The following is a 15,890-nucleotide window of genomic DNA, read 5'->3' on the forward strand; positions in this document are numbered from 1 at the left end:
AGAAAAGTGCAGTCACCTTCCACTCTCAGTTGCTGCTGGTCATAAATTAACCCACAATAGCCGCCCACGGACCAGGCAGAGGAAGGGCTCAGAGGCTGGAATGGCAGACTTGCAGCTGGGGGCTCAGAGGCAGGACCAGTGGGTGAGATGGGGCTTCAGCAGCATTTTCCATTTTTGCTTTAGAGTTTTTTGAGGAATACTAAGTGGGGATACCAAATTTTTCAAATTTACATATGAGAAAAGTGACGTGTATGTATTTGTGTGTACACAGACAATCTCAGGATAGATGCTGATTTGATAAATATAAAGTGAGAATAAAGGGATTATCTACAGTTCTGTGTGTGTGTGTGGATATGTGTGTATATACACTCTTTTTAAGGTATACAAATATCCTGGCGTTTTTGTGTCAGTCCAGATTTTAAAGACTAGGTCATTTTCACTATAAATATACCTCACTTGTGAGATCAAGTGCTTTGATGTTTGGTTACGAAAATACGGTTCCATGTCTACCACATCGACATTGAGAGATCCTGCTGGGCAAGTATCTCTGCTGGCAGAAAAGTTATCTCTTTTCAGAACCAGACGAGAAGAGCAGATGCTTTATTTCATCTCTCTGCTTTTTCATATAACCATGTCTCATCTAATCCAGAAAAACAATTACGTATCCAGGTTTTGAAACTACTAAAGAGAAGTCTTCTTGGATTTTTCACTATCAGCCAAAACTACCGTCTTAGGATGCTTTGGGAAGAATGGATAAATCCAGAATATAATATGAAAACCAGGAAGGTTTTCCATTCCTTCCACCTTAACACTCAGGCCTTGGACTCGGTTTTTTCTTTTACAAGTGACAATGCAGTTTTGATGATGACAGTCACGTAATTGAAACATACCTAACTAAACATCAGGTTTATAAAGGAATTCATGGAATTATTAACAGTAGTTCTCTTGAGGGGTTGGAATGGGTAGAAGTGACAAAAGACTCACCTCACAATTTTTAAAGTGTGTACTTTTTACCTTTTTCTTCTTCTTAGTATTTAAGTTATACATGTTCATTGCAAAAAATTCAAAATATCACTCACCAGAAAACCCAGACTTTTCCCACAACTCAAAGATGATTATGAGCTTCTATTTAATCTTTAAGTTATGTCTGTATATTTTCATACTGTATCCACTTTTTCATTCCTGCATCTTCCACATCTTTAGACAATCTTTGAAATATAACTTAAAAATGCTACGTAACCTTCCATCACATGTCTATGCTATACTTCATTTAACCAAACTCCTATTACTGGTCATTTGTAATCGTTCCTTTCTCTTCCTTTCCTCCCCTTTTCCCCCTTCCTTTTCTCTCTTTGTCCCTCCCTCCCTCCCTTCTTTCCTTCCTTCCTTTGGCTTCTAAAAGAATCCTACAATAAACAACCGGTACATAAATCTCCATCCATGATCTCCAATTATTTTCTTAGTGTGGATTCTATTCTCTTTGAGCAGAGAGTAGAGGCTCACTCTATTCTATCCACCTAAGCTCTTTGATACACTTAGAGGCTGGAGGTTCTGGTCAGGCAACATCGCCATTTGCACCCATGGACCACAATTACAATATTTCTCTCTCTGGGAAGGTCACCTTCAGCTACATGCCCAGCTTGTAGAGGAAAATGCAAGGGAATACAAGAGCAAAAAATCCGGTCTAGCAAGTCAGGCCAGCAAGAGCCGCCCTGCAGTACCTGCCCTGCAGTGCCCGCCCTGCAGTACCCGGGAGGTCGGGCCTTCCTGGAAGCACGGCTGCACCTTTCTTCCTTTGTCCCAACGATGCCCAAGCTTTTGGCTTGTCAGTGGCCAAGGTTCCAATGCTCTAACCACTCCCAAGTTGCTCTTGCTTAGAAGTCTAATATTTTTAATATATCTGATTTTGGCAATCCAAGGCTTCTCTAAACAAGACTTCTTTGCAACTGCCAGGAAAGGCTTTCCACACCTGGACCCATGTGGGCCCCTCTTGGTGGTGACTGTCCCTCCTTGGGCCATCAGAGAGGGCCTCTTTCTTGGGGATATCCATATGCACCTCTGTTTCATCAGTGCAGCCTTGGTAAGAGTAAAGGACCTCACAGATAGAAAGGCTCTTGCCATCAGACTAGAAGGTTTAAGAAAAGTAAAATTTAATGTAGGAACTTCAAATAGTCTTTTCTTTACAAGGAGCTTTAAGTATGCCAGAGTAGAAGGGCACTGGCAACTCCTTTGTTTTCATGAACTCTCTGTGTCACGGAGCAGAGGCGATTTCCTACACTCCACCCATCAGTGAGGGCCAGTGCAGAGAGGGCCTTGATCTGCTCAAGGTCACCCAGCAAGGCTATGGCAACACAGGATCCAACTGGTCCATAACCTTGTCCTCAGGTAGATGCCACCGTTCTGTTTCCATTCATCTTCACTGAGTGAGTGCTGGGGCAGGGAAAGGCCAGACTAAGAGTTACCTGCCACTGGTATCTTTACCTGTGCAAACAGCACTACGAGGCAGTCGTTGTCAGGGAATTCCAGGTGCTTGGAGTAGAAGTGATGGAGACCAGCAATGTCACTCTGAATCAACTCCTTCTTCTCATTGTCTAACTTATCCAGATCTGTGGATAAACAGTCCACTGTTTACTGGGTAGAAAACTCTACCAGCTACATCCTTTTATCACTGTAAACAGGATGGAGGAGAGGAGGGTATAAAACATGTCGAGCCCCCAGAGAACATTCTTCTTCTCACTTGTTCTAACTGATAAACCCTTGAGGAAGCATGCCCTTTCTTTCTTTTCTTCCTTGGACAACTGGAAGTCACTTAGGATGTGAGATTTCAACTGACCATTAGCCATGACGTCAGGAACAAGTGGCAGTGACCAGCCTCAGTCTGGTCAACAAGGGCCCCCCAGTTGGACCTGGAATCTGTGTCATGGTCAAGCAACTGGACAGTCCCTGATGTAACACCTTTTGGTAAGGGCATCAGCTGTTTATAGGACTGCAATTCTGCAAAGATGCAAAAATATTCAGCCTGCCAGGAGAGCCAGCAGGGGGCCAGCTTGGGATGCAAGAATTCATCTTATGAATTCCCATCTCCCTTAATTATTACCTAATAATCCTGTCAACTCAGAAAAAAAAAAAAAAAACATTTTCAAAACAGTACACACATCAAAATGAGAACTAGTAATTAAAAAATCACCGCCCCTCTAAGAGCACAAGGCACCCCTTCCTTTCTTCAGTTCTGCCTGAGCCCACATTAGATCAGGGGCTGAAAGAACCGCCCCCCACCCCGGTCACAGGAAGACTTACGTGACTCGAACTCCTTCACAGCTAACAATTTTTCTGAAGGTGTTCTCTCTGGGTGGATTTTCTAGTAATTGGGGAAAGAAAAATCACACAGATACAGATTTTAACAACCTATGTAAAAAGTAGCGCTTTTACTTTTTACATCAGCACCAAGAAAGAACAAGGGTGCTCAAGGAAGTATAGAGAGCCGGCAGCCGAGGAGTCCACCCCTCAGGCTCACTCACATCCAAATCCAGAAGCCCTTTAAAGAATCTTTTAAAAATATCTGCAGTGTTCCTAATATCCTGATGATACTGTGCACACAGTAGGCTCAAAAATGCCTGTTATGGGAAAGAACAGGGCCGGAAAACAACTTTCTAGGGCCCAAACTTAAAAGGACTGAGTCTACAGACAAACCTTCCTATTTATTATTTCTCCTTCTAAAAAGGAACAAAATCAAACCCCCCATCCATTTTACACTTTCTTTAAGCATAGGCTAACATGATCTCAAATTCTGTGTTTCAAAAAGAACACTTTTGGTTGAATCTGTGCGCCCGGATTCACTTTAAACGTGTTGCTGGCTTTGTTCTAGACACCCCAAGAGGAGCTAACAATAGTAAACCCGCTATGCTTTGAGAACATGAATAAACTTGGTGTTGACAAGAGTTCAAAGGCAGAGCTCAGGAGCTGGCCTGAGGCCGTGTCTTTGTAATCTGGCTATTCAATTTGGGGATACAGGTGGTCTAGCAGGGCGCTCTCACCTCCCTAGTTAACATGTTAAGCTTCCCCTTGGTACTTTGGTAGCCTGTCTCCCCTAATCCTTTGCAAGCTACTAGAATACAAATGGTCTGTTTTTTTAATCATCAACTCCTATAGAGATGAAAAGATGGGCAGGTAACTTTCATTTAATACACTATTAGTAGTAGTAGTAATTATAATAAAAGTTGAATGAAACTAGTATAAACTCATCATAGCATTCAGACCACCCTCCTGGTGCCAAAATATTTCAATAGTTCTTTTTGAGAGCAGAAATCTTCCATTCACAGGATGCATTTCTATAAGATTAATAAGTCATCTCGCCTGGGAGAGCTTTTCATTCAGGAAAGTATACCAGCTTCTTCTGAACTCTTAACACAACACTGTAAGTAACATCAATAAGTTACCACCAGTCCTCCCGAGATGTGCACAGATCTAATTTGAGGGCTTCTGACCCGGGCACCTCACCAATCACACCATTTCCGCCGACTCCATCTTTCAGCCCAAGCTACTCTGCATAAATTTAAAGATAACGTATTATGGATCCCAACGTTAATCTTCTCCAGGGAAAACAATTCTGATTTTTTGGTCTCCCTCTACAGGCATCCCCTGAACGGCTTTGGTTAATCTGAGCTGGTGAAGTGGCATTTCGGTGAGCACCTGACCTAAGCTGAACATAATGGAATGCTGACCTCAGAGTTCAGAAATGTTCTACTTCTGTTTATGCAGCCCAGGACTCTAACTCGGTCATGGCGGACATACGCTAATCATTATAATTACACTTGGGACTAGATAATAAAATAGGAAAATTTTAAGGTGGGAGCATCCAAGAGGCTTAAGGTAGACATGGATAAAATTGTAGCTTTAAAAGACTTCCAGTCCAGAGGCCTTGCCACCACCTTCTCCACCAACACAGAGATGCGAGATCTCCACAGAAGTAAGCGCCAGGTTCTGCCTATTTCATTGGGCTACAAGGATAAGTCCTATGGTGTTTTCTTATCCTTTTTTTAGTTTGAGTCTTCAGAGATCAGATGTCTAATTATCATGCAATTAGTAAAGACTGATGGAGTACAGGGGAGAACAGTCAGTCTTGGCACCATCTTTAAAGACAACTGTTGAGGACTATCATCTGTTTCCATCAGGGGCACCTCTTTCTTCCCCTTCCCCACTGTTGACTCTCTTCTCCTCCCCTCTTTGATCTGTTTCTATCTTTTTCTCTTCTTTGCATATGCCATCCTCCTGTGGTTCCTTCTGGCTCCTCCTCTATGAATGGGCTGCACTCTGTCTGAATGAAAAGAAGGAAGACTCTTGAAGCTGCTCAGGCCAGTCTGGTTCCCTAAGAAGCTCTGATTATTTTTGTTCAAGTTTTTCACACTGTGTTTTCCTACGTAAACCTGTCTTTAAAAAAGCTCGGCATTGCTTACCCTAACCAGGAACCAGCGTAGCAATATCCTAACTGCAGAGGGCACACAACTAAGCAGACTGTGCCTGGGATATTTTTCCCACCCCCTGTCCACATGGATATGATAGGAAATGGAGTCTAAGGAGGTTCAACAAGAGACAGCTCAGTTACTCATCTTTCTGACCTTTAAGAGCAAAATAAAAATAAAGTGCTTTTGAACATTATCCTATTTCCTCACCTGTTTGGCCAGAATCCTTGCTGTGAGTCTTACAGTCTCTGAGGGATTCCAGTTTTCCCCAAAAACAACCATGGGAGAGCATTCCAGTTTGTGCATGGGCCAATCTTCTTTCTGGGAAGATGAAAAAAAAAAGTATTAAAAACACCACACACACTGGAATAAAGTGTGAAAAGAGAGGATGCAGTATGTCCCCCTAGTGAAGGTCAAGTAAAATATGTTTCCTTTTGGAGAACAAGAGGGTGCTCACCAACGCTAATGATAAAAACATCTTTTGAGATAGATGGGATTGCGTAACTTTGACTTGGCCCTGGTCAAGGTTGTTTAGATGTAAAAATTTGCTTGGTAGTTTTTTTTCTTTCAATAAAGCATCTCGTAGCTTTGTGCAAGCCTTCATTATTCCAAACAACTCATATACCATTCTCCGTGCAAGCTGTCAAGTGGCAGAGGTGAGCAATTTGGGTATTAGCCACTGATATGGCTCTGTTGTCTCATCAACAGGGACCATGCCTGACACAGCAACTAGGCCCCTGTCACAAGTGATTTAAAAAAAAAAATCACAAATGAAGGATTTGTCAAGAGTAACCATTGGGAATGTTTAGAAATACTGACTTCCCAAAGATTCATTTGGTAAAACAACTTTATTTATGTATTTATTTAATATTTGTTATTCCTTTCTATCACATGTCCTGAAGCCTGTCTGCTCCGTGGAAAGGAGTGAGCTATTTCTACAGGCGCTGTCTCCAGAGGGGTGCAGATGCCGTCACTGGGGATGGGCAGGAGGAGGGAGAGAAGGATGCATGGTGTTTGGGGCCAAGAGAAGAAAGTACTTTCAGGACCAGGGCAGAAATGAGACACCAGCGCTGGAGACAGGCTTTATGTGAGACGACCAAGAAGTAATTCTCACTGACTTTATTGGTTTTTTTTTTTTTTTTGAGACAGAGTCTCATTATGTCACCCTCAGTAGAGTGCCGTGAAGTCATAGCTCACAGCAACCTCCAACTCTGGGGCTTTAGAGCTTCGCTTGCCTCAGCCTCCCAAGTAGCTGGGACTACAGGTGCCTACTACAACGCCCGGCTATTTTTTGTTGCAGTTGTCATTGTTATTTAGTTATTTAGCTGTCAGGGGCCGGGTTTGAACCCATCAGCTTCGGTGTATATGGCTGGCCCGGTAATCACTGTGCTACAGGAGCCAAGCCTGCTCACTGACTTTGATAGAAACCGGTTTCAGGGGGGTGAGGCAGGTAGACACTCCTGGGAGTGGATCGAGAGAGAATGAAGGAGACACAAGTTGGCTGAAATGGAGGCACAGGATTGGGGAGATCAGGGGTTAAGGGTGTTTTCTTTTTAGATGGGAAATATCAGACACTGCCTCTCTCACAGTGGAAATGGGTACTGTCCTGCTCTGCCCCCAGCCTTCTGCAGCTCAAAAATGGCCAAGTCTGTTCTTCTAGAAGCTCAGGCCAGAGCCCTGGGGTCCTCCTTGGCGCTGCTCTCTCCCTCACACTCCATCCACATCTGACTGGCAATCTCTGCCCTGTCAAATCTCATCACTTCTTCCCTCCTCCACCTCTCTACTCCCGCAGCCCTGGTGTCTTTCACGCAATAGTTGCTGCCACCTTCGGGCTGGTGCCTGCTTCTCTGCTGGCCCCATGGAGTCCACTCTGGAGAACAGCCAGAGGGAGCCTATTAAACAGCACTTGACCAACAGTGCCTGTCCTAGCTCAGAGCTTGCTAACTGCTCCTCATCTGAGACAAAATGCCTGGGGTGACCTACAAGGGCACACCTGACGGGAGTTCTCCTCCACCACTACCACCCATGGCCTCCTACCATGCTTGTTCTCCCTGCCTCTCTGAACATGGCCCCAGCAGTGTCCTCACTGTGTCTGGAGCACATCAGGCTGTGCTCTTGTCCCAAGGCCTCTGCACTTCCTCTATTTCCTGGCTAGCACTCTGTTCTTCCCCTGAGACCCACAGGGCTCCCTCCCTCCTTCCACCTCTCCAGCCTCTGCTGCTAAGTCACCTTCTCAAGACACCTGCTGTGATTACCCTGCCAAAAATAGCACTTTTCCCATCACTCACCCTTTCCTTGCTTTCTCCTTCTCACCACCTGATATATTATGTATTTACTAGTGTTTTTGGTTTAGTATTTGTCTCCCTTCATTAAAATAAATAAACTTTGTTTTATGTACAGCTGCAACCCAGAACCTCCCATAATGCCTGGCATTCACTATGCACTCCATAAAGCTGAGTGCATAAGAATGAAGATGTCTCCCTACACCCTTCCCTCCACCTCAGTCCCAAGAAGGAAGCACACCAGGTCACTCAGTGACTTAATGCAGCATGTGGCACAGCCCCTTAGCTCAAGTTCTGTGCCAAGATGTTCTACAGGGTTAAATAAGACCGTGCTGAATATCACTAGAAGCTGGGAGAGAAAGAAATGACAAGATATGCACCTGGGAGAAAAGGATCTGTTTTTGGCTAAAGTCTAAAATGGGAGAACATGATGATGAGGCGAAGAGGTGGGCACAGGTGGGGCAGGCTCCCTGCAGACTAGTCTGCTCCCTCACCAGCTGCAAAGCAAGCAGGAAGAGGCAGAGCAGGCCCTCAGATAGATGAGGGACAATGGGGACCACCAGCTGGGGACATGCGGATTAACTAACAACTACAGACAAGTGCCCACTGTGACCCCAGGAATTCTAAAAAAAATGTCCAATGTAAGACAAGAATGATCTCTGTCCTGGATGGGCCTTTAAGCTGTTGTTTTTCTGATTTATAGGTGGTGAACTCCTAGGACAAAGAAGTTAGATATGAACATTTATTAATATAATCATTAATTGATTTAAACCTGTTATTATGAATAATACTTAACATCAACATTCATTGATATAAATGTTCCTCAAAGGGAGAAGGGGAGCTAACTACAAGGAAGGCTCTGGAAGAAAAGCAGAGGGACCCAGTGCACTGGCTGGGACTCAGAGAACCTGAGTTTTCATCTCTGCTCTGCAGTGAAGCAGCTAAGAGACCTTATGGAGGCCTCTGTAATCCCTTTGCACCTAACTCCTTGGCTGTAAATAACATGATCCCTAAGTTACTTAGCAGGTCTAGAATTCCAAATCTATGATTTTACACCTTCCAACAGTGATAATCAGATACAAAGCTTGATGACTACCAACAAATGTAGACCAAACAGAAATAATCAGGCACTCAGGCAAACAAAAGGGTCCAGTAGATAACTCCACAGGAAGCACTCAGAACAGTGCCTGGCATATAAACCACGAAGATCATTCATTCATGATCAACAAGCTCCACAAACTGACCCTGGAGGCAGGGCTGGCAGATAAAGTTTTTGACTTCAAGCAGTTTATGACCACGTCAGAACATAAGATAAAAGAGCACCTGTAATTAGATACAGTCCCTCAGACAGCAGGTAAATCAGATAGCTGGATAAATTTGAGGAAATGCAGAATCCTGTAAGTTTCATAAGGGAAAGTTTGCCATAATGTTAATAATAAGCTTTCCTTTTCTTTCCTGAAAGTGGTTGACAGGTGTGGAAGAAAGGAGGAAAGGAAGAAATGTTCCATGATAGCACTTCTCAGCTTTAATTCTTAAAAGAAACTTTTTAAAAAAGGAAGAGCAATGACATCAAGCAGAAAGGTCAGACAAGTTTTGAGCATATTTTGATAAACTAGCACAGAGATGGTCCCTCCACATATCTTATGGGGGCAACTAACTGCCCTAATTGGTTCCTAAGAAATTGTGAATAACAAAATTTGAAAGGACAAATTTTGAAAAGAGAAATTTCATTGATAAGTAGCAATGAATGTTAAGTGTTTTGCTTTTGGATATTGGCAAGTTTTTTTTGTTGTACCCAGAGTGATTTTGCAACTCTTTGCACTTTTAAAAACATTATCAGTTTTTCTAAAACCTTTCCTACTATTTTTCTTCAAAATTCAAGCTGGCAGTCCTGCCTTCAATGCAATCCTTATAAAATTTTACATAAATTAGGATCCCATTTTTCAAAAAAATTCCCATACATATACATGCACAAAAAGGATTGGCACGGAACATCAAACTATATGCTACTGATGGTTTTCTCTCAAGGGATAAGATTATGAATGCTTGTTCTGTTCTTTTAGTTTGTACCCTCTGATTTTTCTATAATGAGCACAGATTGTTTGTGTAATAAACTTAAGCAATCAAATAGTAAGATACAGCAGTTTTTGTACTGATGATCCCCTTTTTCAACTTCTAATTCATTTTCAGCCAAGATAATAACTGCTATGCATGATTTTCATTTTTGTGTATGGATGAAAATGCTTAAAGATGCATAAGGAGTTGCAAAATTGTCTCATGGGGCACCAGCATTTCCAATGCTGGAAGAAAAGAGTGATTGTTATGGTTTCCCATTTTCTGCTGAGCAAATGATGCACTGCCTTTCCGGGTAAGGAGATTGCATGGCCGTCATAAAGCCTCGTTCAGTGTGCGGGGTTTCTATGGGGCTAATGGAGTTTCGAAACAAACACAGCCTACTTGTTCACATGCACATGTGATTTCCTAAAATATGGAATAGGGAGAATATGTTACAGGGTTTCTGCTTTCCACTACCACATTTTTGAGAGCAAAAGAGCAAAAGGAATCAGGTGGGTACCGACTACCCAACATGGAGGCAACTGATGACACCGCCGAGCCAGGACATTTCTATGCATTCCCAATGAGAGAGTGATGGATGCACTCAGTTGCTCACACACATTTATTTCCACTGATGAGGTGGATGGGGGGATGGGGGGGTGGGAAGAGTGGCCCAAGATTAAGATGCTTCTTCCTATGGCTGACCAGAGCAAATTTAACCAGGATTGAAACCCAGGACTCTGGCCCCATTTGCTAATTTCCATAACAACACAGTCTAATAAGCATTTATTAGGCATTTTCTACACTTCAATTATTTTCTAGTCTATGATAAAAGTCTACCAAGGGTTCTCAAATGATGGCCCGCGGGCCACATGAGGCGGTGTGATTGTATTTGTTCCTGTTTTGTTTTTCACTTCAAAATAAGATAAGTGCAGTGTGCACAGGAATCTGTTCATGTTTTTTTTTTTTTTTTAAACTATAGTCCAGCCCTCCAACAGTCTGAGGGACAGTGAACTGGCCCCCTGTTTAAAACGTCTGAGGACCCTGCTCCAGACCTTTCCCACACGCTCCTCACACACGTTTTTAGTCCCTCCTACTTGTAAGAGCGTTGTCATCACTCCCCCCCACCCCGCCATTCACAAAACACTAGGACGTTTTTCTCTCTAGATTCATTCAAGTCAGGAAATATACTCTAGAATGCTCTGCTGCACCATGACTACTCTGCAAAAGAACTTTCTAAAACTCTTCCTCGAAAATATCATGGTACAACTTAATGAAGAACCTAAAAGAATGAATAATACACTTTGCTTTCCAGGCATATTTACAAAAATAAGTACAGTTCACTAAAACATACATACACATTACAAAATAACACAGTGAACTAAAAAGAAAACTCTATTTCTTTTATATTTCCTATTACCCTTTCATGCATCGGCAATTAAAATCTTTCCTCTGGCTCCATCACACTGAGTCAAGTGAACTACAAAGGAAGCAAACGGGACAAGATAGAACTGAACTGTATCAAATGAAGCAAAGTCCCAAAGCACTGAAGATGGAGGAGGACTTGGGGAGACTCTACACAGTGGCTGGGATCCCCTAAGATGCTCTACTCCATGGAAAGAGGAACCCCCCAGGAAGCAGTGTGCCTTAGCACTCTCGGAGAGGTTTCTGGCCAAGGTAACAATGGACACAGCTCTTCCCTGTCACGTTCACTGAAGACCACTTATCTTTCTCTGACACAGACCCACAGAGTCTCCTCTCCTAGAGAGCCTCAGTTCTTCCAAGCACACCACTGTAAAGGGTGAAAGCCCCAGCCCCAAGCTGTCTGTAAAGTCAGATCCTAGTTCTGCCACTGTTGGACCTTGGGAAGATCACCCAACCACTTGGGACTCTCTTTGCTTATCTATGGACAGGCTGGACTCGACAGCCTCCGTGCCAACTGCATCATCGGCTGTGTGGCATCAGCCACCTGATGACTCCAGGGGCATGGGCTCCTCCTCTTAAGAAGGCCAAGGTAATTATGAGCAGATGGGGCCATGCTCTCTTAGGTGGAGAATCACTGACCTTCCTCATCACTGTCCTTTTTTTGTGCTACATTTTATCCTTAGCAGAGCCTCCACTTTGATCTTACCCAATCATTCCCTCAAGCTGAACCCTGAATATTGTTCTCTGGAGCAAATGCCCCAAGTTCCTCCCTAATGATTTCCTGTATGCAGCCCTTGTACCACCCTGTATTACTAGGTACCTACTTTTATTAAGCCTTTATGCCCACTCTCTCTCATTATAAACACTGCCCCACACTTACTCAGTTCTTCATACTAGAACTAGAAGGATGAAAAACCTTAATGACTGTTCTCTAGCCTCTTCCTTCAGCAAAGGGGGATGGAAGGCTGAGGCAAGAGGATCACTTAAGCCCAAGGGTTTGATGTGGCTGTGAGCTATGACACCACAGCACTCTACCAAGGGCAACAAAGTAAGACTCTGTCTCGAAAAAAAGTATAGAAAACTAGAATTGCAGAAGTCCTCCCCAGGGATCAGGGTGCCGGTGCCCAGGAACTGAGTGAGTAGCAGGGGAAACTCTCCATTATGAGGCGACACACAGCAGGTTCTCTGGGCCTCGCAGCCTATGAACTGCAGAATCCCGTAACTGTTTCCTCCATATTGTCTCATTATGTGTGAGCACCTGTAGCTTGTCTTCAGGGGAAGGACATACAGACTACCCAACAGCTTGCTGAAAAGTAATAAACCAACATTTTGGGACATACAAGGTAGAGTATTGGGTAAATGTAAGCCTACCCCAGGGAGGACACCCCTCAGTGCATGCCCACAATTAAGGTCTCTGGGTCTGCGAGATGCGGTCTTGGGGACAAAGGAATCATAGTGGACACTTCAAAATCCTAATTTGGAACATGACAATTCACCAAAATGCTGCTGCCTACGAAGGCCTGATGAAGCCAGCTCAGCAGGGTGTTCAGGAGACTCGGTGCCAACTCTGCACTCCACGTACTCTGTTGGTCCCCTTCAACCAGCTGCTCATGGTTACTCAGGGGAGTTACGACTCACTCTGTAACAAGCATTACTCTCCTGATGTACACCACTAGTGCCCTCCAGTTCTTGGAATCCAGCCATTCTCTGAGGCTGAAAGAACAAGCCCCTGAAATCAAAAGTATGCTGTTTACTTTATACTTTGCATAAAGCTACGCTTCAGTCCAGCCTGAATTATACATATTCAACTTTCTGTGAACTATAGCATTAATAGTTATACTAGCCCCTCACACCTGTGTACAGGGTCACAGTTTACACAGAACTTTCTCATCTGTCCTATCCCGTGTCCCCTAACTCCTTAAGATGGGCACCACTGTCCTCAGTTCTTACTTGAAGAAACTGAGACTCAGAGACACTTTGTGACCTGCCGGCCCCGCAGAGCTAGGAGCCCTGTCCTCCCACTACTCCACGTCCTGTTTTCTGATCTGCGTGTCGTTCACTATGCTTGCTTTGCTGAAGAACTAGAAGGGAAGGAGTTAGTTTTCCTAGAAGTGTTCAGCTAACATACAGAAGCAGCTAACTTACCTGGCAGGCCCGGACTCACACTGTACATTTCCCAGGGCCTACTGATTTCCACAAAATAGGCCGCTACTCTATCCACAACTGGTAAGAGCAAAGTAGGAAGCATACTCTTCAAAAGAAGGCACACTCCCAGAAAACTCAAGGACAAGCCCCATTTGTTTGTCACTGCCATGTGGGCTGAGGACACCCTCAGAATGCCGCCTGCCCTGGGGGAGGAGGAAGGGGTGGGGTCTGGGTGTGTGGTCTTCAGAGCCCAGGCAGAGTCCCTGCTTCCCAAGCCAATGCCACTGGAGGGCTCTGGTCAGATGAGACACCAGCTTAGCAGTCTCTCCCACTGCTAGTTAATGCTCTTTGAGGCCTTTCAGAGACCAATGGCAGAGCAAGGTGAGAAATAACAAAAAGGAAACAATGGGCAATCAGAAGTGGATGGGGTGGGACTGGCAGGCAGCAGGGGAGGATGACACCAGGTACAGGAAGAATAACAACATAATGAGGTGCAGATGTGGAGAAAATCTCCCCTGTCCCTCAGAGCCACCCTTTAATAGCATCAGCATTTCCCCAGGTACATTAATAGGTTCCCTTGAAAGAAAACATGTCAGGGAGGCGGCGCCTGTGGCTCAAAGGAGTAGGGCGCCGGCCCCATATGCCGGAGCTGGTGGGTTCAAACCCAGCCCTGGCCAAAACCTGCCAAAAAAAAAAAAAAAAATGCCGGGGAGGGTATCCAAGATCAAATAAGAAGACTTGGAAATTCACAGAGCTCACAGCACACTGAAGACCATTAGAGGTTGTAAAGGAACAGACCATGTTCCCCTAAGTTGGTTGAATACAAAATACATTTTCTGTGGAATACCTATGAATGTCTCAGGGAACTAGTGTTTACTCTAACAGTTTTGGAAACACCACTCTTAGACCCTCAGTGAGCCTGTCCAGAGTTCCTCCAACATCCTCATTATGGAACTTCCCATCCCTACATGAGACATCTCTCCCTGGAACCCCTCAGCCCTGGCTCATTCAGAGCAGCCACTCCCTGGCTATACGGAGGCTGGGCCAGGGCTCACCGAAGTCTAACTGTAGTCAGGCTGGGTTCAAACAGGCCAAGAGTGAGGTGTAGTTTGCTCTAGGGCAGCGGTTCTCAACCTGTGGGTCGCAACCCCTTTGTAACAAGGAAAATACATCTGGGGCATTAGGAAGGTTGAGAACCACTGCTCTAGGGAGTCATAAAAACACAGGCCCACAGCAATAAAAATGTAAAACATTTTAGAGATAGCATTTTAACAGTGTGTATCTGTCATCTCTGCCTTTTCCATCTGTTGCTGGGGTTGGGGGGGGTGGGGTGGCAAATTCTCGACCTTGTTAGAATCCCTGCCTGTCCATAACAGGGTTTCCCCTTGTCTTTCCTGCCGCCCCTGCACCTCACGTCTGGTCCTGCACGTAGCCCCACACGTGAACGCCTGTCACTGGCTGCCTGTCAGGGCCAGGGCAGCACACACACAAGGGCATTCAGCCACGTCCTACACCACAAATGAACTTGCCAGCTCTGACTGCAGGAGGGCTCTGAGGAATGCCACGACAAGCAAGAGGGGCCTTCAGAGCCGCCTGGTGCCACCTCATTCCCCCCTCCAGAGTGGGCCCTCCCGGCCAGCTGGCCCAGCACCTACCTGACACTCCACATCGCAGTAAAACGCCTGCTTGCATCTTCCACATTTGGACAATCCTTCTTTCCTTAAAAACAGAAAGGGCACTGTAGTGGCGAGAGGCACAGCAACGTGAAGCTGCGCATTCATCATGCAATAACAGAAGCCATCTGCTGGAAAGACGAGCCGAGGTCCACCTTACCTCCTTCTCCTACCAGCACCTGGCGCTCTCCCACAGACGGGTGGGACCAGGTTCGGCCCTTAGGAGCAGGGAGTGACTCACAGCATAAGCCCTGCCATTATGAGGGGTGCTGTTCTGAGATGGGGGACGGGGAGACAACCACCCCCACACAGCCAAGTGATCCTAGAGACACTTGGCTGCTACTATGTAACATCATCTGAGCTACTAATAAATAACAAGTCAAAGGCTCTTTTCCTTTTTTTTGAGGCAGAGTCTCAAGCTGTAGACCTGGGTAGAGGGCTGTGGTGTCACAGCTCACAGCAACCTCAAACTCACAGGCTCAAGCAATTCTCTTGCCTCTGCCTGGGACTACAGGCACCCGCCACAATGCCCGGCTATTTTTTTGTGACAGTTGTCATTGGTGTTTAGCAGGCTCGGGCTGGGTTCGAACCCGCCAGCCTCGATGCATGCAGCCGGCGCCCTAACCACTGAGCTACAGGAGCCGCCCAAGTCAAAAGCTTTTATGTACTGGTCTTCTCATCTGCTCGAGAACCACAGAAATAAACAAAACCATGGTATAGGTTTAACCCCATGAAGATGGAACACTTGGGTATGCACAATGTGAGTGATAACTTCCATTGTTTAGAGATTTCAAGAAGACGGAATTTAGCAAGCCAGTACTATTCAAATCATTTCCAGAAAGCTATTTAAG

At 44.9% G+C, this 15,890-nt stretch overlaps 1 protein-coding gene across 1 annotated transcript in view; it reads right to left on the minus strand.

Moving 5' to 3' along the window:
• SMYD2 (SET and MYND domain containing 2) overlaps positions 1–15,890 on the minus strand; it is a 50,365-nt gene that overhangs the window by 15,073 nt on the left and 19,402 nt on the right. Inside the window, exons 2-5 of the mRNA XM_053604960.1 lie at positions 15,022–15,085; positions 5,670–5,780; positions 3,298–3,358; positions 2,482–2,606 (exon numbers count right to left, since the gene is read on the minus strand). Coding sequence (XP_053460935.1) covers positions 2,482–2,606; positions 3,298–3,358; positions 5,670–5,780; positions 15,022–15,085 — 361 coding nt within the window. The remainder of the gene's footprint in view (positions 1–2,481; positions 2,607–3,297; positions 3,359–5,669; positions 5,781–15,021; positions 15,086–15,890) is intronic.

The sequence above is a fragment of the Nycticebus coucang genome, chromosome 10 (genome assembly GCF_027406575.1).
Source record: "Nycticebus coucang isolate mNycCou1 chromosome 10, mNycCou1.pri, whole genome shotgun sequence".
NCBI classification, from domain to species: Eukaryota; Metazoa; Chordata; class Mammalia; order Primates; family Lorisidae; genus Nycticebus; species Nycticebus coucang.